Consider the following 24,949-nt stretch of genomic DNA (forward strand, 5'->3'; position numbering starts at 1 on the left):
ATAGGAGGAGGAGCAATAGCAGCTGGTGACAAGAGCAGTGAGAAGGTAGACTCATTGAGAGAGGCAGGGTTTTTTTTAGTGTGCAGTTGGACACCAAATGTGCAGTTGGGGGGAAAATGTGCAGTTAGAAATTTGATAATGTGAAGTTGAAAAAAGTGGTGAAAAAATAAGACACGTGTTATGTGTATGTGTTTATTAAGAACTTAACAATAGACAAAGTCAGGGATGGCATGTAACACAAATTATATAAGGATGCAGGTGAAAGAGTCCTTGATGGTCTGATTGATGTTGTTGGGTCCCGTGACAGTGTTGCCTGAATAGATGTGGGGGCAGAGTTGGCACTTGGGTCTATTGCATGTCTGGTCCCTCTGTCTGTGTCTCTGCCCTCTGTACTGTTGCTGGTTAGCATCTGCTTCAGGTTGGGAGGTTGTCTGTAGGCCAGGACAGGTCTGCCTCCCAAGACTTGCGTGAGAGAAGTATCTGTACTGATGATGGGTTGGAGTTCACTGATGATCCGTTACAGTGGTTTCAGTTGGGGGCTGTAGGTGACAACCAGTAGTGTACTTCTCCAGTCAAATTGATCCACCATCATAGACTACTATTAACCTGAAGACAGACTAGTATCCCTGGTATATATATTTTGTTCAGTGCAGCTGTAGTATCTAGCTTTTCGGTAAATTTCTTTATCTTCTATAGGAATCAGATAGATAGATAGATAGATAGACACGTAGATAGATAGTTTCAGTTAGCATCCATTTTCTGTGACCATACTGTAAGGACTGGTTGGTTAACGAAAAGGCTCAGTGTGAAACAAAGCCAAATCAAAGTTACATAATTTAGTTCTCATGCAGGACATTAATCTTTTATAAAGACCTTTTCAGGAGAAGAAAAGGGAAATTTGTAAGCAAACCATTCAGTTCCTTTACCAATTAAAGTTGTATTTTAGGAATGATCAACTGTGCCTTGTTTGCAACAAACTGCCTGTTATGAACTGTTATGCAACTTGCAAGATTTGCTATTAATTGGCTTAAATAAAACAATAATTACCCATCAGCACTTTGTTTCTCATTTGAAAAATAAACCAAAACTAGAGAGATGCATTTTGGAGTACTGAATAAAGCTACTGTGCCACCAGTCTTTACTGTCAAGTTTCTTCAAGCCATAGGTGATATGAACTTTTATTTATTTGTTCCATTGCAAAGTCTCTGGAATCAGGCTGTAGTTGCAGAGAAACAGTAATTGGTAGATTGTTCCCTCTGCATTTTCTTTAATACAGCGTTCTATGAAATCCAGTACGAATGTGTGTGTGTGTGGCCATTTCTACACTGGCCTTTTCCCCTGGGATTGTCCCTGGGTGCTCCCTGTACATCCAAATGGCACACAGGGACTTCTGGGGGCAGGGAGGAGGGGCACGGGTTTTCCCAGGGATAAAAAACCCTGGGAAAAGCCAATTCTTCCAGTGGTCCCAGGACCATCCCAAGACTGTGGGAGGTGTGGGCACCCGTCCCGCCTGGTGCCTGCTTTCTTGTGAGTAAGCACGGCACAAAAACGGGCACGGAGCCATGAGTGTGAGTGAGTGGCAGGGAAGAGGAGGGGCTTCCAAGTCATGGTATTTTGGTTTGTTATCTTCTGTTTCTAAGGTTTAAAGTAATCTGAGCTGCCAGCCATTTCTCTGGCTAGCCCCTAACTCTACGCAATCTAATTAGCTAAATGGATGGTTCTAATTGTCTTGGTTTTGAGAATAGCAGGCCCAGTCAGGTACCCACTCTGTTGGTTTCATAATGAAATCAGCTTGGTTTTATTTTGTTCTGAATACCTATAACCGATAAAGAATGTGTAAACTTGAAATACTTTTTTTTAAAAAAAAAATCAGTTTGTCCAACAAAAACATGTCTCGGCTTTGTGTGTCTCTTAGATAACTCAGAGACTGGTGAGAAGGAACATTCCTTAGGAGATCTGTAGGAATTTTTGACTTCTGCATACTAGAGATCCACCTTTTCTTTAAAGAGAACACAACTCTCTCCAAAGCCCCTTAACCATATTATTCACTGAAACCCCAGCATAACTTCATTGTGTCAGCCTCAAGCACCACCAGAATCTGATTTCCTCACAAGTGGTACAGCCACCATCTCCCTACAGTAACCATCTGGCTTAAGCTCTTCAAATCAGATTCTAGGACTGTGCACTGACGGTTCTTCTTATCAGCTGCCTCACCCACCCTCCTGTTTTGCCTGCATAGCACCATAGTTCATGCACATCTCCATTTGCTTTGATAAGAGCCCCCAACAAATAAAAACAGCTCTAAAAGCAAGATAGGGGGACCTTTGGAGCTGCAAGAGTATAGAGCCACTTTGATTTTTACTGTTACATTTTAGGGTGTGGCGGGGAGGGGTTGTCTAGCACAGTTTCCCTCTCATCTCCTAGAAAAGTATAATGGTTAGTGAAACCGCTTAAAGTTCCTAGGAATCTCAAGCTCTTCCTTTTGTTAGAGACCACCTGCTTGTGAAAGAGCCAATCCAGACTCAGGAATGTTCATTTTTTGGGAGGAGGTTTTTTTGAGAGCTTTCTGCAGTTTGTGAGATGGCAGGTTTGAATACTTTGTTCAGTTCACTGTGATGTTTGTGAATAACTCAACCGTCATTTGCATGCTAGATTTCCATTTGCTATTACAATTTGTAATTGTCTCCAGACTTTTACTTCTGAGTAGTGACCTCCGCTTATAGATAAACTAACCTGTTATATATTTGGTGGGATGCCAAGGCAAATGGAAATTTTATAAATTTCATATGGGTCAAGAAAATCCATTTACAGAAAGCTGACACTTGCAAATGTTTTGTCTTTCTTTGCAGACTGCATCCTCGGCTATTAAAGGTACCATACAGCTGGGAATAGGATACACAGTGGGTAACCTCACCTCTAAACCAGACAGAGATGTGCTTATGCAAGACTTCTATGTAGTAGAAAGTGTGTTTCTTCCCAGGTAAGGGCAATATTTCATTATATTTTTCTTCCCCCCCACACCAACACCCCCATCTTTGCCAATTTATTTATTTACTCAGGCTTTATCCCAGTTTTCTCCCAAATTTCTCTTCCCCCCCCCATCCCTTTTTTAATTTCCCAACAACTGTGTGAGATTAAGCTGAGAGATGCTAACTGGCCCATAGTCTCCTACTAAGCAATACCACTGGCCACATTTTAAGGATGAATTTTAAAAATTGCTTTAAAATGGAATAATCTACTTCCCTTAATGCAAGGTAAAAAGGATTGTTTCATGAATATGCTAATAATAATAATAATAATAATAATAATAATAATAATAATAGTAAATTCACATAAAATGAAAGATGTATTGAAAGGAAGACCATGCATTCATATAAAATAGAAGATTTATTGGGAAAACAAATAAGGAGTCAATGTTTAGTGGGCCACAGTGTTATATTAAACTTCAAAAAAATGCATATAGTGTTGCAAGTACAGTTTATTTGTTCTTTTTGTCAATAATGAGAACCTGTTTTGAGGAAACAGGATTGTTATATTGTCTTAATTGCATTCCAGTGCAATAACAATGGTCATATGATGTATTTCTTTATTGTAAGTAATTACACAAAGCAAAGCTTACAGACAGTTCTCTACCTATTGAACTTTGCCCTTTCTCTATGCAACTATGTTTATTAACTATAGCCAAGCATATTCATTTCAGAGATTTTATATTTGAAACTATTATTTCGAAACACACCAAATATGGTTTTAAACTATCTACTAATTAGTTAATTTCAAAGGAAATTAAAATGGTTAAATGTAGGTTCTAGTTAAATGACATAGACAAGTTTGGCTATCCAATGCATTTGCTAACTGATAGTTACAATGGCACAAAATGTGACAGGGTGTTTGCTTTCCATTTAGGTAGTATAGGGGGCTGCAGAACCTCTTTCAATTTTGGAGAAGCGCTCAGGCGTCGCATTCCAGTGCTGGGTGGGGTCAAGGCAAAAAGAATAGGGCCAAAACACAAAAAAATCCAGCATATTGTAGCTTAAAGCTCTTACTGCCAGTAAGAAAGCCAGAGGGGAGGCATTTCAACCTTTTAGGGTTGGATCTGGCCTGTGGGCCTGACATTCTACACCTCTGGGGTCGTGCCATGAAGTCCCATTGGGATATCATGCAGATGGTCTTTCATCTTCCTTGCAAACAAACATCTCTAGACCAGTTCCGGTTTTTGCTTTCCTAATCTCACAGGAGAAGCTCTAACAGCAGAGTAGTTTCTGGGAATAATAGATGAAGACCAGTCATTCCATTTTTGGTACTTAACTATTTGGGAATTCCCAAGCAGAGCTGCCTAGAGGGTTTACTGGGCCTGGGGCAGGGGTCTACAAGGACCCATGCATGTGTGGTGAGATATGTCTTGATGCAGGATTACAGGACCTGAAATAAGACTTTTTGGGAGCTGGAGGCAAATTGACTTTGTGGCCTCCCCCTCAGTGGAGCCCTGTCCCAAGCAGATGCTGATAATTGGTAGTTTCTGCTAGCGAATACAACGGTTTATGTAAAAGTTTTTAAAAGGAGTGAATCTTCATTCATTACATAGCAATTGTATAACTATCCAGTGGACTTGCTGTTAAAAGGTGAGAATTGCTCTTTCTGCCCCTCCAAAGAATGCTTCAACCCATAATGTTTCCAGCAACCAGGGTGTAAGAGGCTACCAACACACAAACATCTGGACTTCCTACAGATCAGTGACACTGAACCAGAAGAATTCTTCATAAAAATATAATTTGTTGTTTATATGCTTTGTACTCTTCTTGGGATTTATAGATAGATGTTTAGTACATAATTGGGTTTTGAACTCAATCTGCTTCTGTCTTTGAAAACAGAACTCTCAATAAATAACTAAGAGAAGCTGTAGTCTGCATATGCTCATGGACCCCACATAACTGCTTTTGAATGTGAAGTTTTGCATATTGCAGCTTCCCCTTTACAAGTGCCTGTTGCTTGGCAAGATGATAGAAACAATCTTAACATTCTAGGGAGGTAGTACAATTCAGTCTTGCACAGTTCCTGATGCCAGAACTGTTACCTAAGTAGGTTGATCTGTGGGTCTGAGATGTGGATTTGAATACTTAATGGAGTTATGAGCGTATGATTCTAATTGTAACTTTCTGATGTCAAGAAAGAGACGACAAAGAAGCCACATCTTAAATGACATAATATTTCATTTTTTCTGTTGCTTTCTTTTTGAGTGTGGAGGTCATGAACTTTCACAGGTGGTCTCAGATATTGTATGATAGCCAGGTGTTTTGGAAAGCTTGGGGAGCGTTTTTCCTAGGAAGGGCCATTGACCCAAAGGAAAAGTCAACCAGGGGGCGCAGTTGATGGTGGGTGGAACAGGGCCTGAAGTGTGTGGAGTTTGCCGCACTGCAGGATTGTACTGCTTTTTCTTTCCGTGTGCCACCTGTTCCTTCCCTACTTCTTACTCTGTCTTGTGCACATACACAAAGCAGAAGCAATTCCCACAGGGCACTCCAGAAAGCAAGTGTGGGCCTGCAGTGTCCAGAGAAGTGACTCTGAGGCCTGCAGTTTCCCCACATTAACCCTTTGCAATGCATGGAGTAATTTGTTAGCATTGGGGTCAGGGATTCTTGTCTTGATGGCATAAATCCAGTGAATCAACCAGAGCTCCAAATCCAGTCCTGCATATTAAACAACATGATGTTTGTTACACTCTATATTATCTCAAGGCATGCAAACTTAAAACAAAAATAGTACAACCAATCATAATCTACAATCTACAAAATCTTTTGCTGGAATAAGCAGAGACAAGACAGAATGTTGCATAATTTGCATTCCCTCCCCTTGCTCAGTTACACAATTCAAGTGTTTTGTAGCATCAGTAAAGGCTTAAAGCAGAATAGGAGAATCCTAATAAATTCAGAAGTCCTGTACACATTTTAATCTGGAATATTTTTTCTCCCAACTGCTATCCCTTCTTTTTTGTTTCAGAACTGTACTTTTACTCTCCACTCCCCCCACCACTATGTTTTATCATTAGCCTCAAGGGTTTCCTTTATCACAGTATTGCTGTTCTTCAACTCAGCTGGCAGTGTGTGTGAACCAGTTACAGCCCTTCGTCATTCAATGTGCTGCATGTTCTGACAAAGAGAACCTCAAACTCCTGTCTGGCCTAGCTCTTCTGCATTATAATTGACTCTTCTGCTGTCTGAAGAATGCTATGTTATACTTATTTGCTTTGTTGTCTAAGTATTTCGGAGCAATATGTACCTGACTTAATCTGTAATACTGGATTATGCACAAAGTTTGCAAAAGAGCGTCATATTTTATTTTCAGGTGCAAGAAACAAAGTGACTTTAGAACTGTAAAGAGTGATAAAAAAATAAGAATTACTTACAGTCGTGTGAAAAAGAAAGTACAGCCTCTTGGAATTGTATGATTTTACATATCAGGACATAATAACAATCATCTGTTCCTTAGCAGGTCTAAAAATTAGGTAAATACAACCTCAGATGAACAACAACACATGACATATTACACCGTGTCATGATTTATTTAACAGAAATAAAGCCAAAATGGAGAAGCCATGTGTGAAAAAGTACGTACACCTTATGATTCAATAGCTTGTAGAACCACCTTTAGCAGCAATAAGTTGAAGTAATGGTTTTCTGTATGACTTTATCAGTCTCTCACATCGTTGTGGGGGAATTTTGGCCCACTCTTCTTTACAACTTGGCTTCATTCATTGAGGTTTGAGGGCATTTGTTTATGCACAGCTCTCTTAAGGTCCCGCCACAGCATTTCAATCGGGTTGAGGTCTGGACTTTGACTGGGCCATTGCAACACCTTGATTCTTTTCTTTTTCAGCCATTCTGTTGTAGATTTGCTGGTGTGCTTGGGATCATTGTCCTGTTGCATGACCCAATTTCGGCCAAGCTTTAGCTGTCGGACAGATGGCCTCACGTTTGACTCTAGAATACTTTGGTATACAGAGGAGTTCATGGTCAACTCAATGACTGCAAGGTTCCCAGGTCCTGTGGCTGCAAAACAAGCCCAAATCATCACCCCTCCACCACTGTGCTTGACAGTTGGTATGGGGTGTTTGTGCTGATATGCTGTGTTTGGTTTTCGCCAAACGTGGCGCTGTGCATTATGGCCAAACTTCTCCACTTTGGACTTGTCTGTCCAAAGGACATTGTTCCAGAAGACTTGTGGTTTGTTCAGGTGCAACTTTGCAAACCTAAGCCGTGCTGCCATGTTCTTTTTAGAGGGAAGAGGCTTTCTCCTGGCAACCCTTCCAAACAAACCATACTTGTTCAGTCTTTTTCTAATTGTACTGTCATGAACTTTAACATTTAACATGCTCACTGAGGCCTGTAGAGTCTGAGATGTAACTCTTGGGGTTTTTGCAATTCCTCTGAGCATTGCATGGTCTGACCTTAGGGTGATTCTGCTGGGACGTCCTCTCCTGGGAAGATTGGCAACAGTCTTGAATGTTTTCCACTTTTGAATCATCTTTCTCACTGTAGAATGATGGACTTTAAATTGTTTGGAAATGGCCTTATAACCCTTCCCAGATTGATGGGCAGCAGCAATTGCTTCTCTAAGATCATTGCTGATGTCTTTCCTCCTAGGCATTGTGTTAACACACACCTGAATACTCCAGACCAGCAAACTGAAAAAACTTTGGCTTTTATAGAGGTGGTCATACTTGCTGATGATCAATTAATCACGGGCATTTGATTAGCAGCACCTGTCTGCTACTTAGCATCTTAATTTCTATGGAAGCAGTAAGGGTGTACTTACTTTTTCACACATGGCTTCTCCATTCTGGCTTTATTTCTGTTAAATAAATCATGACACAGTGTAATATGTCATGTGTTGTTGTTCATCTGAAGTTGTGTTTACCTAATTTTTAGACCTGCTAAGGAACAGGTGATTGTCCTGATATGTAAAATCATACAGTTCCAAGAGGCTGTACTTTCTTTTTCACACCACTGTATATTTTCAATTTCCCCCAGCTTCTGAGTATAAATGCTAAATGATTTGATCCTGCTTCTTTCTTTGCCTTGACCTGCTACCTTCTGAACAGATATGCATAGGTTTGATATTTAGGATGCTCTTTTAAAGTGCTGCTGAGTGATACTTTCCTGGTTATGTCTAAGCAGGCACACAGGCGCTTGCCTGCTTACTTGTGAAGAGACATGTTGCTTATGCTTGCTTCTGAGTAGACATGCATCAACTTGATATTTAGGGTGCTATTTTTAAAAGTGCTGCTGAGTGATTTAGTCCTGCTTCTGAGTAGACACGTAGTCCTGCTCATTTATTAGTAGGCGTGCTTCCTAGTACAAATTGATAGCAATGGAATTACGGGGGAGGATTAGGCCCACCCGCTTTTGTGTGTGTCAGACACACTTTCGCCTTTGGTCCTGCCCATCAGTGGAATGTGAGCCCTAAGAGCTCAGGCTGATAAGGGTTTCTCACCCCTGCCATAAACAGATGTTGTTGTTGGCTGATTGGCATACAGTGCAATTCCATAAATATGTGAGCTCTATTGAATTCATTGGGGATTGTTCTTAGGCAAATGACTATAACTGCACCCATAGACTCTTTTTAGGAGAACACAGAAAATGATATTAGATTAGAGTGGTCAGAAAATGTACTGAGTCTTCGTACGCTTGTTGATTTGACAACAGTACAATCATGTTCGTTCGTTCTTGATTTGCTCTTACCTCGAAAGTTGGGATGTGAAGACCTTGGGGGGAAAACAGAAAATAAATTGAGGGTGGGAACCAAAACATTTTGAGGGGAAATTTCCTGATTTTTCCTATGATTTTTGAGAAATGTGAGGAGAAAGGATTTCCCCCCTCAAAATACCCTGTTTTATTCCATTTCTCCCCCGCCCCCTAAGCCTTCTCATTGTGGGGAGAGGGGAAAGAATTTCCACAAGTAAGCTATTTATAGTAAGATTTTTTTAATGCATATGTGTAATGTTTTAAACTTCTCTTTCAATTCAGTGAAGGGAGCAACCTGACTCCTGCTCACCATTATCCAGACTTCAGATTTAAGACCTATGCTCCTCTAGCCTTCCGCTACTTCAGAGAACTTTTTGGTATTAAACCTGATGACTACTTGGTAAGAATTTGCATTTCCCCCCTCACAAATAGGGAAAGAAATAGCTGTTTCTGAACCATTGGGGGCCAATTGTTTTACTCTAGGAGGAGACTGAACAGTATTCTTTGCTGCAGTACCATCTCCAAGCACCTGTAGCTGAGTTCAGGGTGAGAAGGTATGCCAGGTTTTGCTTGATTCACACAAAAAGAGCTAGTCTAACCATCTGTTCTTTCAAGGTGGCAGGGTGGTAAGACGAATTCCTTAGTAAGTGTGATCTACAGGGCTAAATTCATGAATTCCAGGTTGGGTCAGAGAGGGAGGTCCAATGTTGATGTGCGTCTGTGTGTATTTAAAGATTTTCTAACTTCTGTATAAATTTAGTTCTTGGCCAAGCATGTAATTGTTCAACTTGTAATTAGCTGCCCTAAAACCTGATGTGTTAATTGATAGCTCAGCAGCCAAACTATAGTTGCTGCTCAGGTCATTATTTCTACCAGAATATTGTAATTGAAGTTAAATACTCCTGTGGATTTTCCTGATTGAATTCTCGTTGAGGGACCTCCGGCTGTTAATTGCAATGTAATTGTCTAACAAAGTATATAAATATTTGCTTCCATATGTTGTAACCTTGACCTGGAAAACATGCATCCCATAGCATATCTTCACTATATTTTAAAACACTCATGCAGTTCTTGATTTTGAAGCTTTACACAGTCATTTAATGATTGGAAAAGACATGAAGCAACAGACGTTTACATGCAGATCAGCTGTAGCAGACAAACAGCAAGCAGTTGTACAGGGAAAAGACTGAATTCAGCAAGAGTTAATATAGTTGGAACCATACGCATTGCCTCATTGAGATGTGGCACCATGTTCTGAATAGCTGTAAGAGAAACAGCATATATATGTACTTGCAGTTGTCAGCAGTGTGTGAATTGTCTCTTCCTTTTGTCTTTAATATGACACTGTTATCAAAGGCAAGGCTAGAATTCTGTAAGGCCCACAGTGTGTCAGCATGAAAAAAGGAGGAGAGGTGTACTGATTTGCAAAAAGCCTGGAGTTCATCTTTTGCACTATTGATTCTTTAGTTAATGGTGACTTTTATGCTAATAATGAAATAAACCATAATGCATCATTAAGTGAAATAAAAACATTACTTTAAAAGTACTAATAGATAAAAATACACAGATACCAGCAGCTATCTGGTATGTAACGCTAAACAAGAGTTGGGCAATTTTGGCGGGGGGCTGGGGCCACATCTCACCCTCCCAGATGCCTGTGAGTTGTTGCTGCTGCACCACTGGCAAACTGTGATGAAGGTTTAAAAGGGACACATTTAGCTTGTTTTCAAACTAATAGGCAAACATTTCAGCAGTGCGACAGGGGTAGGGGGGCACTATGGAGGCCAGGGGGGCTTCCGTGGGCTGCATGTTGTCCATACCTGTGCTAAACCATAATTTAGTGCTATCCATATGAGCAAAATGGAGCCTCTGTGAAGTTCCCCCTCGCGTATCTTCCTCCCAGATGACCATGAGGAGGAATAAACCAAAATAAGTTTTAGCAGATTGCTAGTTTATTGTAGTGTGCAAACCAGGAATTGTGTTTTAAAATAAACTCTAGTTTGTTAAGCCAGCAAAAAAGCCCAGGTTTTGTTGTTGATCACTTTAGCAATTGACTAGTGTTTAATTTTGTTTTTGCTATAATTAGACAATTGGGGGTCAGAAATCCTTCCTAATCTAATCACCCAAAGATCTACCAGTAGATCCTGAGCTGTCTTCTGGCCACTTCTGGACTAGAGATGGTTTGGATAATCACAGCTCATTAATTCAAGCTATGGGCAGGCCTTTTTCCTGTGTATGCAGCCTTGTTGTTTCCCCCTTCGTGCAGCTTGCAGTTTCATCAGGAAGTCTCATTTCATTTTTTCTGAACTGGGAAAGTATGGTTTAGGAACAATCCAGGATATTAAACTATGGTTTGAAATTGGTTTAATATCCTGGCTTGCTCTGCAGCTCATAACCATAGTTTCCTAGTTTAGACAAAATGGGAGATTACTATATTTATTACTGCATGCCACAAGTGGACTGTATGCATGGGCAGAAACACTCATGCATATCTCAGTGTTCTAGGTCATGTTTTGTTTTTATTTACAGGCAAATTTCTTGTTAAAAGTATGATTAAATGTCAGCATAAAATATATCTCAAGTAATCCACTATGGAATTCAAAGCAATAAAAATTTGATATTTATGCTACAATTATTGGCAAGAAGAGAACTAGTATCTCGATCCACAGTTGCTGCATGAAATACCAGGGAGACTGTGCTGATTCCCTTGAACAGACTTGCTGGATTGGTCTTGGGGGCTTTCTGGTCCCCAGACCAAGAATCACAAACTCTTGCAAATATCAGATATTAACTCTGATCCTTCCCTCAATACTGCTATGGCTGGGATGAGGAATTTTCAAAGCCATGTTACAGAATGATGTTTGTTGCTTTTTAAGTGATATAACTTACTTCCATGTCTCTTGATATGGTTCTGTATATTGGTGGGGTGGGGTGGGGTGGGATGGAGGCGAAACTCTTACATGTTCAATTGTAGAATTACTTTGCCATTGATTACTTTTGTTTTTATATTGCTATTTCTCTCGTCTGTCATTAAGGGAATGCACAGTCTTTTGCAGAGAAAAGTTATCCATGTAGAAAACACTTCTAACCTAGTAAAACATTCTGTTTGTTGTAAGAGGTATATGTACACTAATGCATGCAAAATAAATATTTATAGTGAGTTGCCCCACCTCAGACTTTTCCATTGACTTAATATCTACACCTTCTTTGATGAAACTGCTAATAAGAAAAAAATTAGATCTACTTTGCTGGAGCTTTGGGATCTAGTTTGCCTCAGGTTTTTTTTTACTGCAACAATTCATATAGGAGTGAATCTCTGTTCTTAAGAACAAATAAAACACAGATTCACAGAATAACATACAAATTGCCTAGAAAGTAAATTCAAAGAGTGTTACTTAAATTCCAATTCCTATTTTGTGGGTGTGTGGGTGTTGGATTAAACAAGTTCCTGACAGGTTGAGAGAGCGCTCACAATAGGTCGGCCTGATCAGCTTGGAATTTTTCCTGAGCATGTTCTCTTGTAGAGAATGGGAATTGTGCAAGAAAATGGTTGTGCTCTTGCATGTTTTCTGTAGATTTTAATGACTCTTGCACAGAAGTTCCCAAAGATATGGGCCTAGTAAAGAAGACATTGAAAGCAGCACCAATGAAGTCTTATGAGTTACTTGCATACCAATTCTGGGAAAGAATGCATACCATGTAATGAGGAAGAACCTGTTTGTGTTCTATAAACTCTCTACTGGCATTGGCTTTCCAGAGTAACTGACTATTGTGATATGTTTAAATAGCAGGTTCATAAAGGTCTCCTTGGCCACCTTTTATGGTTAACCTACTTTTTAAAAAATGGCTTTTATATTTCCGTCACTCACAGTGGCATTAAATTTCTCTTTGTGTATTCAGTATTCAATATGCAGTGAACCTCTAATAGAACTATCCAACCCTGGTGCCAGTGGATCCTTGTTCTTTGTCACTAGCGATGATGAGTTCATAATCAAAACAGTTCAACACAAAGAAGCGGAGTTCCTTCAGAAGTTGTTGCCTGGCTACTACATGGTAAATAAATTCAAGTCCTTGACTTTTCCTTTTTGGTTTCTTTTGTGCATGTGAGATTTTACTTTGCTCTTTAACGATTTATTCAATACTTCCCCATGTTCTTGTGAATTGTAAATACTGCTTTCCCCCTTCCGTACTTTATACATGAAAGTAGGTGAACTTTTAAATATTCAAGGTTAATAGACAAACACCCTTAACTATAACAGTCAATATAACTGGCCATGATGCTGATTGACCACTTGTGTAATACCACCATTATATTCTGTTTTGTTATGTTGTACTTGCACTGATATTGGTAAAGCATATTGTTTGCATTTGTGTGCTAGTTCAGCCAGTTGTAGGAATTGCACGTTACATATAACTTTTATTTCCTCTTGTTTCAGAACTAGTCTATCTTAGGCCATGGCTAGACCAGGCCTATATCCTGGGATTGCCCTGGGATCATCCCTGTGCATCCAAATGACACACAGGCGATTCTGGGAGCAGGCAGGGACAACCCCTCCATTTGCTTGGGATAATCCTTAGGTCTAGCTAAGGCCTTAGTCTCCTTGAGTGTGTTTAAATTGTGGTTAGGTAACCTCCATGGTTAGGAATGGTTCACATAACACTCTAAGCTGTAATGTTTAGCTCAAAATGCTTAACCATCGCAGCTTGGCATGTCATCTGAACAAGATCAGCTTGTCATGTGAACCATTCCTAACCATGGTGGTTAAATAAGCATGGTTTAAAAATGCTCATTAACCATTTGCTGCAAAAGGGTTAGCAGCCTAACCATGATTTAGCATGCTGTCTGAAAAGGTCCATTGTATTCAGTGGGGTTTACTCCAGAATAAGTGGGTGTAGGATTGCAGCCTGAGAGAATTGTGTCCTCGCCAGTCCTAAGAGTGGAGACCATCTGATTAAGAGGCAACCTTTTTGTTAAACTTTAGAATGTTTTGGATTAGAATAACACATCTTTTTGAAGTAGTAGTCCAAAAAATAACAGCCTGCATTGTTTGGAATAGAACTGGTTCTCCTGTCTATATTTACATACATGTGGAAAATTTACCTTAAATATCTTACAAATGTTCATTGCTATTTTTTTGTTTTTTGTTTTGTTTTTAAGAATCTCAACCAGAATCCAAGGACACTCTTACCAAAATTTTATGGACTGTATTGTGTTCAGTCGGGGGGTATTAATATCAGGATAGTTGTGATGAACAATGTTTTGCCACGAGCACTGAAAATGCATTTCAACTATGACTTGAAAGGCTCCACGTACAAAAGGAGAGCATCCAGGAAAGAACGAGAGAAGTCCAACCCCACCTTTAAAGACTTGGATTTTCTGCAAGATATGCAGGAAGGATTATATTTTGACTCAGAAACCTATAGTGCACTGATGAAAACACTACAGAGGGACTGTCGTGTAAGTGAAACCTTTTGATACCAATTCCTGTTGTCAGACCATGATTCTCCTGTAACAAGGCACTGCATAAACACAGCAGAAAGATGAAGTGGGCTCTAGTCCACAAAAGGTTATGCCACCAGTTATTCATTTAAAGTATTTATAATAACTATGTGGGTTCACTATGGCGCTCAAAGCGATGCACACTTTAAAACAATATATGTGTTCACCTTTAAATCGCCACAGTACTCTTTTCTCTGAGTGCGAGCAGATATATAGTTTTTGTCTTGGACAGTATAGATGGTGTCATTCTGCAAACTCAAATAGTTCTAGCAGAGCTCCACTGAATCTTTCCGCTGTGCAAGTAGTTGCTCGTTACACTCGTGCAACTGTTTCACAATGTGCAACGGGTTGCACAAGCATGATGCGCAACAGTAACTTTAATTGGATTCCTAGTTTCCGCTAGTGCAACATCATATGCATTAACAGAATGACACATTTGGGAACTGCCCAATAACTAGTGCTGTGGCACAAGAGTTAGCATAGGTAATGTTCTTTGTATGTTTTTTTAAAATTTCATAGATCTTTGTTAACTTCTTGCCTTTTTAACCATACCAGCCATGTCCCCCCCATCCCCCGCCCTAGCTAGGTTCTCTGTTAAGCCTTCTGTTTTTTATTCTTTACCTTCATCCTTTAGGTTGTCTAAGGTTGCAATCCTAAGTACATTTACTTAGTAATAAGTCCCATAGAATTCAATAGGACTTACTTCCAAGTAGACATGCATAGGGTTGCACTTTCATTCCATGTTTTGGGATGAATTACCATGTCTATGATGATATTCTGTTACTCTTTTCTATCTCTAACCTGTCTTCTTCTTTGGTTAATCTTTCTTTTTGTAACCTTGCTATTTCCTGCTCATTCTTTTGAAACTTAATCTTTCAGATATAGTGTTTCTTATTTTACTTCTAGACCCTCCCCCTCCTCCTATGTGTATTCTGTTTTGTTGTCCATTGATGAACTATTTCTCTTCTTTCTCAAGCTCAAGATCATGGTGGTGTTTGGGTTCTTCCGTTTCCCCCCTCAGATTTTATCATTAACCAAATTTTGTCATTTTCAGTTGTTAAATGCGGGTTTTTTTTTCACTTGTTTCTTCCCACGCATTGGTTCATTCTCGTATTTTGTCCCAGTCAGACTGTTGTAATGCCTTTTTAATTGGTCTTGTTGGTTTCACCTTAAAGCTCTTGCTCGTGTTTTGCATTATACCACCCTCTTTATTATTTTTCTGCATGAAAACACAATCATGCTGCTTTATTTTTGTTTTCACTTTGCTAGCTACCTTTTTCCTCTGGAATCAGGTTCCATTGGGGGTTCATCAGGGGCCTTCTTTGTCCTGGGAAAAGCTCTAAAGACCTAATTACATCTTCTGCCTTTTTTGTAAGTTTTGGGCCTGCTGTTCTAGTTAACTTAAGTTTTTAATGATTTTTAAAAAATCAGTAATCTTTGTTTTTATTGACGGTTATTATATTGGTTTTGTATCTTGTACGCAGCCTTGTGAAGGTTTTACTCTTAAAGGTGGCCTAAAAATAATTTCAAACAAATAACTTTTGTACCTGGTTTTATTTATTTATTTTAAAAGTCTTGGACAATAAAAATATCTTTGCCTAGAGCCAAAAGGACAAGGTGAGCCTGTCCTGAGGAGAGTGTTCTGAATGTAGGGTGCCACAACTGAAATGCCTCATCTCACCTCAACCCAGACGGTGGAGGTCACTGGCAGATTAATTTTAAAAAATATATAGGAAATAACAAGCAACATTCAAATAGGTATAAACCAACCTTCTCCAACCTTGTGCCCTCCAGATGTTTTGGACTTCAACTCCCATCAGCTCCATCCAGCATGGCCATTGGTCAGGAACATTGGGAGTTGTAGTCCAAAACAATTGGAGGGCACCAGGTTGGGAAAGGTTGGTATTAACCAATAAAGCATCTATGGGCGTGGTGGTGGTGGTGGGACGCCTAAAGATAATCATTTTAAGATTGAATGTGAGGCTCTTGAAACTTGTTATTTTTCATTCTTCTAACGAACAGTTTAAGATCACACTGTTGTTTTTAGAAAGACTCTGTGTATTTAACTATCCGTTCCATTGCTTTTGTAAGTTTGTATCGGTTGCTAGATTAAAGTTGGTAGCTACCAACTGTATTTATGGTTTGGGACTCTTTCTCCAGAGGAGGACAGTAACTGGAATTTTGATTTTGCTGTTCAGTCCATAAGACCTTGCCAAGAAAAGCAATTGCAACCTCACATGTTGGAAGTTCCTTCACAGAAATCACTTCCACAGGAATTACCATGAAGTTCATGTGTGGTTTTTGATCTGTGTGGGCAGCTGAGGCCAATTATGGCTTACCCAGCTGTTTGTATATGCACACACACCCCAAATCCACCAGGAAAAATTCCATATGCACAAGATAATCAGTCATGACTATTTATTTATATACCATGAAATATAAATAAAATCCCTCAGCAGTTCAGATATAAAATACAATACTAAATTCTAATTGCACCAAAAACAATACAAGAAGCAGTAAGATGACTATATCAGGGGTGGGCAACGTCTGTGGGTCCAGGGACCAATTTCTCTCCCACTGGGAGCCACATCCTTCTGCTCCACCGCTTTAGCCCCTGAGGATTTCAGATACACGATTCTGCTTGCCAACAAGGCACGCTGTCCCTGCATGCCTTGTTTGAAAGAAAATGGCAGCTTTTTTGCTATAGCAGCAAATTTGTTGGTGGGGGCAACAGGAACTGCAAAAATGACCTGGGAGGGGCATATGTTGCCCATCCTTGATCTACATGTGGAATACATTCTGATTCCTCCAATGAAGTCTTTAATGTGAAGTGATCTCAGAGAATGGTGTAGGTGTATAAGGAAGACGGGGCAGGATAGATATTTTGATTGTGTGACAATAAAAGGAAAAAAAGAGAGGCAAGACTTTTAGGGAAAAGTATGAAAGTGCCCTGATAAGAAACTAGCATGGTTGAGACGGGGATTATATGACAAAAAGGGCATCCCTCATGAGAGGAGTGTAATGTTTGTTGGCACACTGCAGCGTTGTGTCAAGATTTGTTAGTGAACATGAAGCCATCTTTTGTTTGGATTTTGAGCGTGAAGTTGAGATGATCTAATAATCAGCTGCCTGCTCATCAGACTTTTTCCACTAACAAAGGACATTGTTCCATGTCCTAGCCTCTAGAAATGAATATTCCATGAACTCAAGCAATTAGTAACTACACATAAGAATCATGTCTCTGGAAACACATTTGTCCTTTCCACCTTTATAATTTCAAAAAGTTAATGATAGCATCAAAACCATAAAGCTATAGAAAAATGTACCATAGTGAAAATAAACAGATTACTTAAGTGAGAGAAAACCAGATTAAAAATAACAAAAGCTAGTAACTTCTTACATAATACATAGGAAAGCTTTTTGTAATTCCATTCTAGGCTGTCTGCAAATTCATGGGAGTGCCTAAAATATTTCCAGCTCACAGGATTACCTGATAGTCCATATATGTGGAGAAATGTTATCGGAATTTGTTGTCCACTGTAACTTTCTCTTAATGCAAATCTACATGCATTGTAATAGAATATATTGGGGCCTTCCTATTTAATCAACTCCTAAAATATTACATGATTAAATGGTTCTAATGCCTGTGTGTGTGTGTAAGTAAAATAATACACTCTTCCTCCCTCCCTCCCTCGTTGATCTCTGCCCCAAAGAGCTTTAGATGGAGGTGAGGTAATGTAAAGATAGCACAGGAGCTTTCGGACGGCAATAAGAAAGAGGTGGATTTAGAAGTGGTTTTGTGGGGGGCACATTAAATTAGAAGAAGCCTTCAAGTAGATGATAATTACATTGGTTATGCTAACATTTTTTTTCTTGACCAAAGGTGGTGCTTTAGTTTCCATTTATTAAAGAGGTAAGAATATAACTGTTGTATCTAAGCTAGACTGGTGATAAAGTCTGAGAATCAATATTGTCTGGCGAAGGATCTCTCTTATTTTAGGCAACTTCTCCTGTCCATTGGTACTTTGGTGCACAGATGGAGGCCTGGTGCTTGGGCTATCCAAGAGCAGTTCTGGCCAGATGTGTAATGAAGGGTGGGATCCAGTTATCCACTTGTATAACAGGGCAGGAGTAAGCTGAATTTCCCTCCTCTTCCTGTCCGCACCAGCCCCCAGAGCCCGCCCACCCCCAAAATACTCTCTGGAGGGTTGGGAGAATCTGCTGGGGAGGAGAGAGGGTTGTGGTGAAGGGGTGGCTGAGTGGGAAGGGGAGATTTTCCACGAGCCTAAACCAAGGGAAGATTATTTGAACCACATAAAACTGGTTTACAAATTAATCCACAAAAATTATTGACCCACAAAATTTTTGATTAGTGTGTCTGCCCACATGTCCCAATATCAATTATTTGTGTACTAAAAGAATTAAAGAAGCAACTTCTGCGTTTCTCTTCTTGATCACCCAGTGGTAATTCTGAATGCTGCAGAAGACTGGACAAATGTATTTTTGTATTTATTTAAACATTTCTATGCTACATTTCATAAAATGTCCCAAGGCAGTATACAAAGAAGATGTAAAATGACTGTATTAAATTTCCACATGGCACAAAAATGTACAGGTTCTGGAACTACATTTGCCATATGTAAAGCATAGATATGTAAATATCATTAGAAGTTATTTCCTGCTATTGTTGATCCAGTACACGTAAAAAGGTGGTATTGGAGAGTTGGAAAAAGTGCAGAAAAGGGTAGCTAAAATGATCACGGGGCTGGAGCAACTCCCTTATTATTATTATTATTATTATTATTATTATTATTATTATTATTATTAACCCGCCTCTCCCTCTGGATCAAGGCAGGGAACAACACCAAGCACAATATAATACATAAAATTAGTTAAAAGTACATATAAAACCAATAGAATATTAAAATAACTATCACAACACCTTAAAACTCTTAGGTTTAAAATTCATCTGGGTAGGCCTGCCAGAAGAGACTAGTCTTTATGGCTATCTTAAACTCAGAGAGAGCTTTAAGCTGATGAATCTCCTCCTGTGAGGGAAGTTGGAACAGCTGCGATTGTTTAACTTAGAAAAATAGTGAGTGAGGGAAGACATGATAAAGGGGGACAAAATTATGCAGGGTGTGGAAAAAGTTGTTTGGGAGACATTTCCGCCCCCCTTTCCTAATATTAGAACCTGGGCTCATCCCATGAAGCTGATTGGTGGGAGATTCAGGGCAGATAAAATGAAGTACTTCTTTACACAGTACATAAACTACGGAATTTTCTGTCACTAGGTGTAGTGACGGTCACCAGTTTAAATGGCATTAAAAGGGGATGGCACAAATTCAAGGAGGATAAGTCTATCAATGATGGCTGTGCTACCTCCAGTATCAGAGGCAGTGTGCCTATGTGCACCAGTTACTGGAAAACCTGAGCGGTAGAGTGTTATGCCACTCAGGTCCTACTAGTGGGTTTCTCACAGTTGGGCACTGTGTGAACAGAATGCAGGGCAAGTTAGACCAGGCTCTTCTTATGTTCTTACATTTCTTCTCTGTATATAGACTCTGACTGAAGACAGACATAATATAGAAAGGGAGCACAAAGCATGTGCAGTCTGTACTCCCCTTATAGTAAAGCCTGTATCTAACATACAAGTGAATTGAAGACAGACATATCCTTTTCTGCCCCTCCCTGTTTGCTCACCTGCCAAGTTGCTACTGCCGGCATCCCCCTCCTCCAAACAAAGCACCCCTGTAGCCACATCATGTGCCTGAGAGGGGAAAAGGTGCTGCTGCTTTTATCCCGAGCACGTGGCATTGGTTTGCTGTGTTTCCGTTCCTGAGAAGTTGTGGCAGCAATAGCATGCAAAGATAGGCAAAAATGACATGTTGGTGTGCAATTCATCGGTATGTTAGATACAGTGAGGTGGGTAGAACAAGAGACCTGTCAGCATGTCAGAGTATTTTGGGCTTTCTTTCAAAATTATGTCTGTCTTCAGCCTCTGCTTCTCAGAAACAAGACCTCCAAGGCTGTCCTCTTGGGCATTCTCCATACTTTGTGTTTACGATTAGAAGAATATTCAGGAAATGCTTTCATCACAATAGAATATTGAATTTCCTCCTGAGTTTTGCCTCCTTCATTCCACATATGACTTATTCGTGATCCCAGGCTCTGAGAGAATAAGGATAAAATCTGTTTTCCGTAGTGTTTTAAATATTTGGGTGAAAGGAGGAGTTCTGATAGCATAAACCCTGAAGCAATATATGTACCAGCAGGTCATACTCTAGGGTTGTGCAGATGGTAGTTTCATACCAGACAGAATTGATTATTCTTTTCCCAAGCTAAACACATTGCTAAAAAAGAATGAGCGCTCTGTTTTTTTTCCAAGAAAACTTCAGCTAACACCCCAAAACAAATATTAATCTCTCTTGTAAAACAATGTTTCTCAAACTTTTGAACTAAGGCCAGCCCCTTAAATGTGTTCTTCTTTCTGGACCACCCAGTCTAGAGTATCATCCAAAGAGCCATGTAACTGCACTTGGAAGGAGAAATCCTAAAAGTCTCAGTGCATTCATGGAACTAGCAAAGAGGTGAGCACACGGATCCTACCTCTAGATTTTCAGAATTTAATTTTGTTATAAACTCGCAAAAGGGAACAGGACTTTTTCTTTAAAACCCAGTCCTGATAACTAATGTGTGGTTTGCAAACCCTTCAGTTATACCCAGTCACCTTTCCACTCTTAAGTCTGCAAGCCAATGCAAGCTTGACTTGTGATTAAGGCCTTAGCTAGACCTACCGGTAAAGTATCGCGGGATGTCGCCCTCGTTTACACATAAGGCGAGGCGACCTCACGAAGAGAGCCATTGCGCCCGTCATTTTTGTTACTTTTAAAGGGGACGACGCGCACAAACGATCGTGCGCAAAGGTAAGTGGGGGGGTGTTTTTTTAAAAAAAAAATGGGTCTCCCTGCTCCCCCCACCCTGCCACCTGGGAAGCGCTGCGCCCTGTGCACGGCTCCCTGTGAGTAATCGCACGAGCCAGGAAAAACCACAAAAACGGGCAACACGCTCGCTGACTCAGGCTCAGCCGGAGACCGCAGGGAAAAAGCAGGCCCATAGGGGTAGGCTATATCCCGGGGGCAGGGAGGGTTAAAACAAATGGTTTAATTTGTTTTTAGCTGTGTATATTTACTGTTTTATACTATATGCTTTTATCTGTACGCCGCCCTGAGATCTTATTGATATAGGGTGGGATATAAATGTTTTAAATAAATAAATAAACCCCTGCCTGAGCCCGGGATCCCCTGTACGTCATCTGGACACACAGGGACGATCCTGGTTATCAACCTGGGATATAGCCTGGTCTAGCTAAGGCCTAAGCCTTGATTAACAATTTGGGCCATACTTTTGAGTAACATGTAGAGGATTGAACTGTGATAGACTCCCACATCAGAAGTATTTCTTTTCAGAACTGATCTTCATCTAACTCTCTAAGCTGCCTTTAGTTCTTAAGGATAGCTGATTCCATTCTGTCCTGTTGGACACTAGAACCCATTGGTTTGGGGAAATCCACAGTTGTTAGAAATTGTTTTACGTCACACTTTACTGTCTAATGTTCCATTGTGAGACATACTGCATTGAACTGTTTACATATAATTATATATAAACTGAAAAGCTAGTATATTAAATGTTTTAAATGCCGGTGTCTCTATGTTTGCTTTAGCAGCTGCTAAAACCAGACTTAAACTAGCTTTATAGACTCAGGGGAAGTCGTACAACAAAGTACTATCTGAAAGTAGGATATAATCTTCTCAGTTCCTTGCTAAGAACATAGAATCTCTGCATTCCCTTCTAAAGTTAGGCATGTTATATTCTGATACTTTTATTGATTAGGGTGTTTTATGTTGTATATTGAATATTATGTATGTTACCTGGTGTTTGTATATTTCCATCTCTATATAGTTAATTTTGGGGTTTAAGCATGTTTTATGTTTGAAAATTAGTTTGGCCTATGGCTAGCATCTTCAGTCATAATCCTTCTAAGCTTTGACACACAACTGAATGTGTATTCAAGGATCATAGACGAGAGTAAAAAAATTGCACAACTTCCTGAGTCAATATTTGCTTTAAGGAAAAGTGAAGAAATGTACCATCCGATTGAGCTGAAGTCAAAATCATTTTTTAACTGTTTATATCTCCAAATATTTATTCTGGTGTGGTATAAATACAGGATAATGATGTAGCTTTGTTTGTGATAGGGCATGTGTCCAGCTTTACCCTCTTGGGTGAATTGACTTTATTCATTATATGATCAATTGGATGTCACAGTGTTGAACTAAGCTATTTATTTTCGAATGCTAAGATCATGTTTTGTTTCTGCAGAAGAATAAAAAACAAAACATCTGTCAGAAACAAAATATTAATAACTCTCACTGAAAACATTAGTTGTGCTAATGGGACTATTTGGGAGGATGGTGCTATTGTTTCATATTAATAGTATGCAGAAGCAGTTATATCTCTGGGTTCATTCATCTTAAGGTTGGCAGAACACTTGTAGTAAATCAATTATACAAATAAATTTGTGCTTTTAAGATAACTGATACCATTGAAAGTGAAGATTAATGGTCTTTGTCTTTCAACAATATGAGCCTGTTCAGACAACATGTTAATCCACGATTAGGCTGCTAACCCTTTTGCAGTAAGTGGTTAGTGAGCATATTTAAACCGTGGTTAGGTAGCTATCATGGTTAGGATTGGTTCACATGACACACTAAGCCATAGGTCGAAACACTTAAACATTGTTGTCTAGCATGTTGTCTGAACAGGGCCAATGTAGCCCAAAAGATGATTTTCAATGAATTGTTGCATTGGACAAATTGTAGAAGAGTTACAGGTATTTTGGTCACATCCCAAGATTTGTTGTGTCAATGGACTATACCCACATGTATGTTAGAACAACCACCATAAAATATGACTTTCTCCCAACATTGTGATGATATCATAGGTAGACAGACAGGCACAAGTATATGGCACCAATGTTTTAAGTGGGCACATTTTTCAATTGTATTCATATGCTCAAGTCGTCACTACTCCTATAGAAGGGAATTATCAACTGTGCATGTTATTGACACATTATTGTTTCTTTGGAGAGAGAGAATGATACAACAGTAAAAAAAAATGCAATCAAGCAATGCCCCCAAGTTTTATCTTTATATACATGAATTAAGGTGTGCATTTAATGCTACTTTTTTCATGTATAATTTCGGATTAGAAAACCTAGTTTAACACGTTGATAGACTCAGGAGAAATTAATTTAATCTAGGCATAACAATGATCTAAAACCTTTGTACCACTAAGAATAACTTTTGTGGTGGAGAGGCTTAAGTGGGTAAGGGAGATCAGCCAAAATCAGGTCCCCCAAGTTGTGTGAGTGGAAGCACTTTCTGCTAAGACAAAGCCCGCCACTGTTTACAACCCATTTGTCTTTAACTTAGTTAGGGCCTTGCTAGACCAGGCGTTTGCGCGGTGTGAGGCCCGGTTTCCCTCCTGTGCATCCAGATGACGCACAGGGGAATCTGGGGTCAGGCCATGCTGAAACCTGCCTTAAGCCGGCATAAGCGAATTCGCTTATGGCCCGGCTTTTTCACAGCCCCGGCCCCTGTGCACATGGTCCCTTTAAACAAAAAAGAAATGGACGACGCTATGGGGCTTCCCGTTGCCCCATCGCGTCGTGCGTCTGGAAGCCGGCGACGGCGCGCACTAACTCTAGCGCGCCGTCACCCCTCCTCCCTGCCGGCTTATCCAGCAGGTCTAGCAAGGCCCTTAGACAAAGAACACCCTGAGCTTTCCTGTAGGGATTAAATTTTAAATCTGCTTTCATTATTTACTCAGAAAAGCAAGCAAGGAAATCCAGGCTTGTGGACAACACAGGCGTTTCAGGATCTGTGTATTGGTGATAGAGAACATGCTTTCCATTCAGAAGGTCCCTGGTTAAAAAGGACACTTAAGTTATAGGGCTGGGAAAGATTTCTGGCTGAGACCTTTGTGAGCTGTTGCCACCAGAGTAGGCATTGGGCTAGGTAAATGAAAGGCCAGACATGGCATATTGTGACATGGCATCTTATGATGGCAATGATATTGACAAAGCCATGGGGTAAGTGCTGAATTTCGCACACAGGTTGGCTCTAGCCAGCCATTTCTTTGACTATAGGCTTCTAGTATTTTTGTGTTGAAGATGGGGAAAGTATTGAAAACAGATCCATTATTAATTTAACATTCTTTTCAACAAACTTAAGGGGTTTTGTTTTTAAGGGGGAAGAATGACTGGCTTAGTGTGGTTTTCATAGAGAGTTGCTATTCTCCATTATATATTCTAGCACTTTTATCCTGCCCTTTAGCCAGAAAAGCCTCTCAAGATGGCTTACAAAAATAATTCTTAAGACAGTCCCTGCCCACAGGCTTACAATCTAAAAAAACATGACACAAAGGGAAAGGGGATTGGGAGGGAGGAGGGGGAAAAGCAAATTATCAATCATTTGTCTAGTTTTTATTAATTAATATTAATTATTTTAATTACCACATTTGCAAGTACTGGCCCATGCAAAGCATCCATTGGTGTTGGGGGTCTGAAAGATAGCATTTATATATTTTAAAATGTGTAAATTATATTACTGGATAGCCTTATATTGAAGCACATTGAAGGGTCCCCTCC

General features: G+C 39.8%; 1 protein-coding gene across 8 annotated transcripts in view; it reads left to right on the forward strand.

Annotated features, from left to right (window-relative positions):
* Positions 1–24,949, forward strand: part of PIP5K1B (phosphatidylinositol-4-phosphate 5-kinase type 1 beta) — a 96,040-nt gene that overhangs the window by 41,031 nt on the left and 30,060 nt on the right. For all 8 annotated transcript variants that reach the window (XM_063129307.1, XM_063129312.1, XM_063129308.1 and 5 more), the window contains 4 exons: positions 2,850–2,980; positions 9,021–9,138; positions 12,639–12,791; positions 13,897–14,196. In XM_063129307.1, the coding sequence (XP_062985377.1) occupies positions 2,850–2,980; positions 9,021–9,138; positions 12,639–12,791; positions 13,897–14,196 (702 nt within the window). The remainder of the gene's footprint in view (positions 1–2,849; positions 2,981–9,020; positions 9,139–12,638; positions 12,792–13,896; positions 14,197–24,949) is intronic.

Source organism: Elgaria multicarinata, chromosome 6 (assembly GCF_023053635.1).
Source record: "Elgaria multicarinata webbii isolate HBS135686 ecotype San Diego chromosome 6, rElgMul1.1.pri, whole genome shotgun sequence".
Taxonomy (NCBI): Eukaryota; Metazoa; Chordata; class Lepidosauria; order Squamata; family Anguidae; genus Elgaria; species Elgaria multicarinata.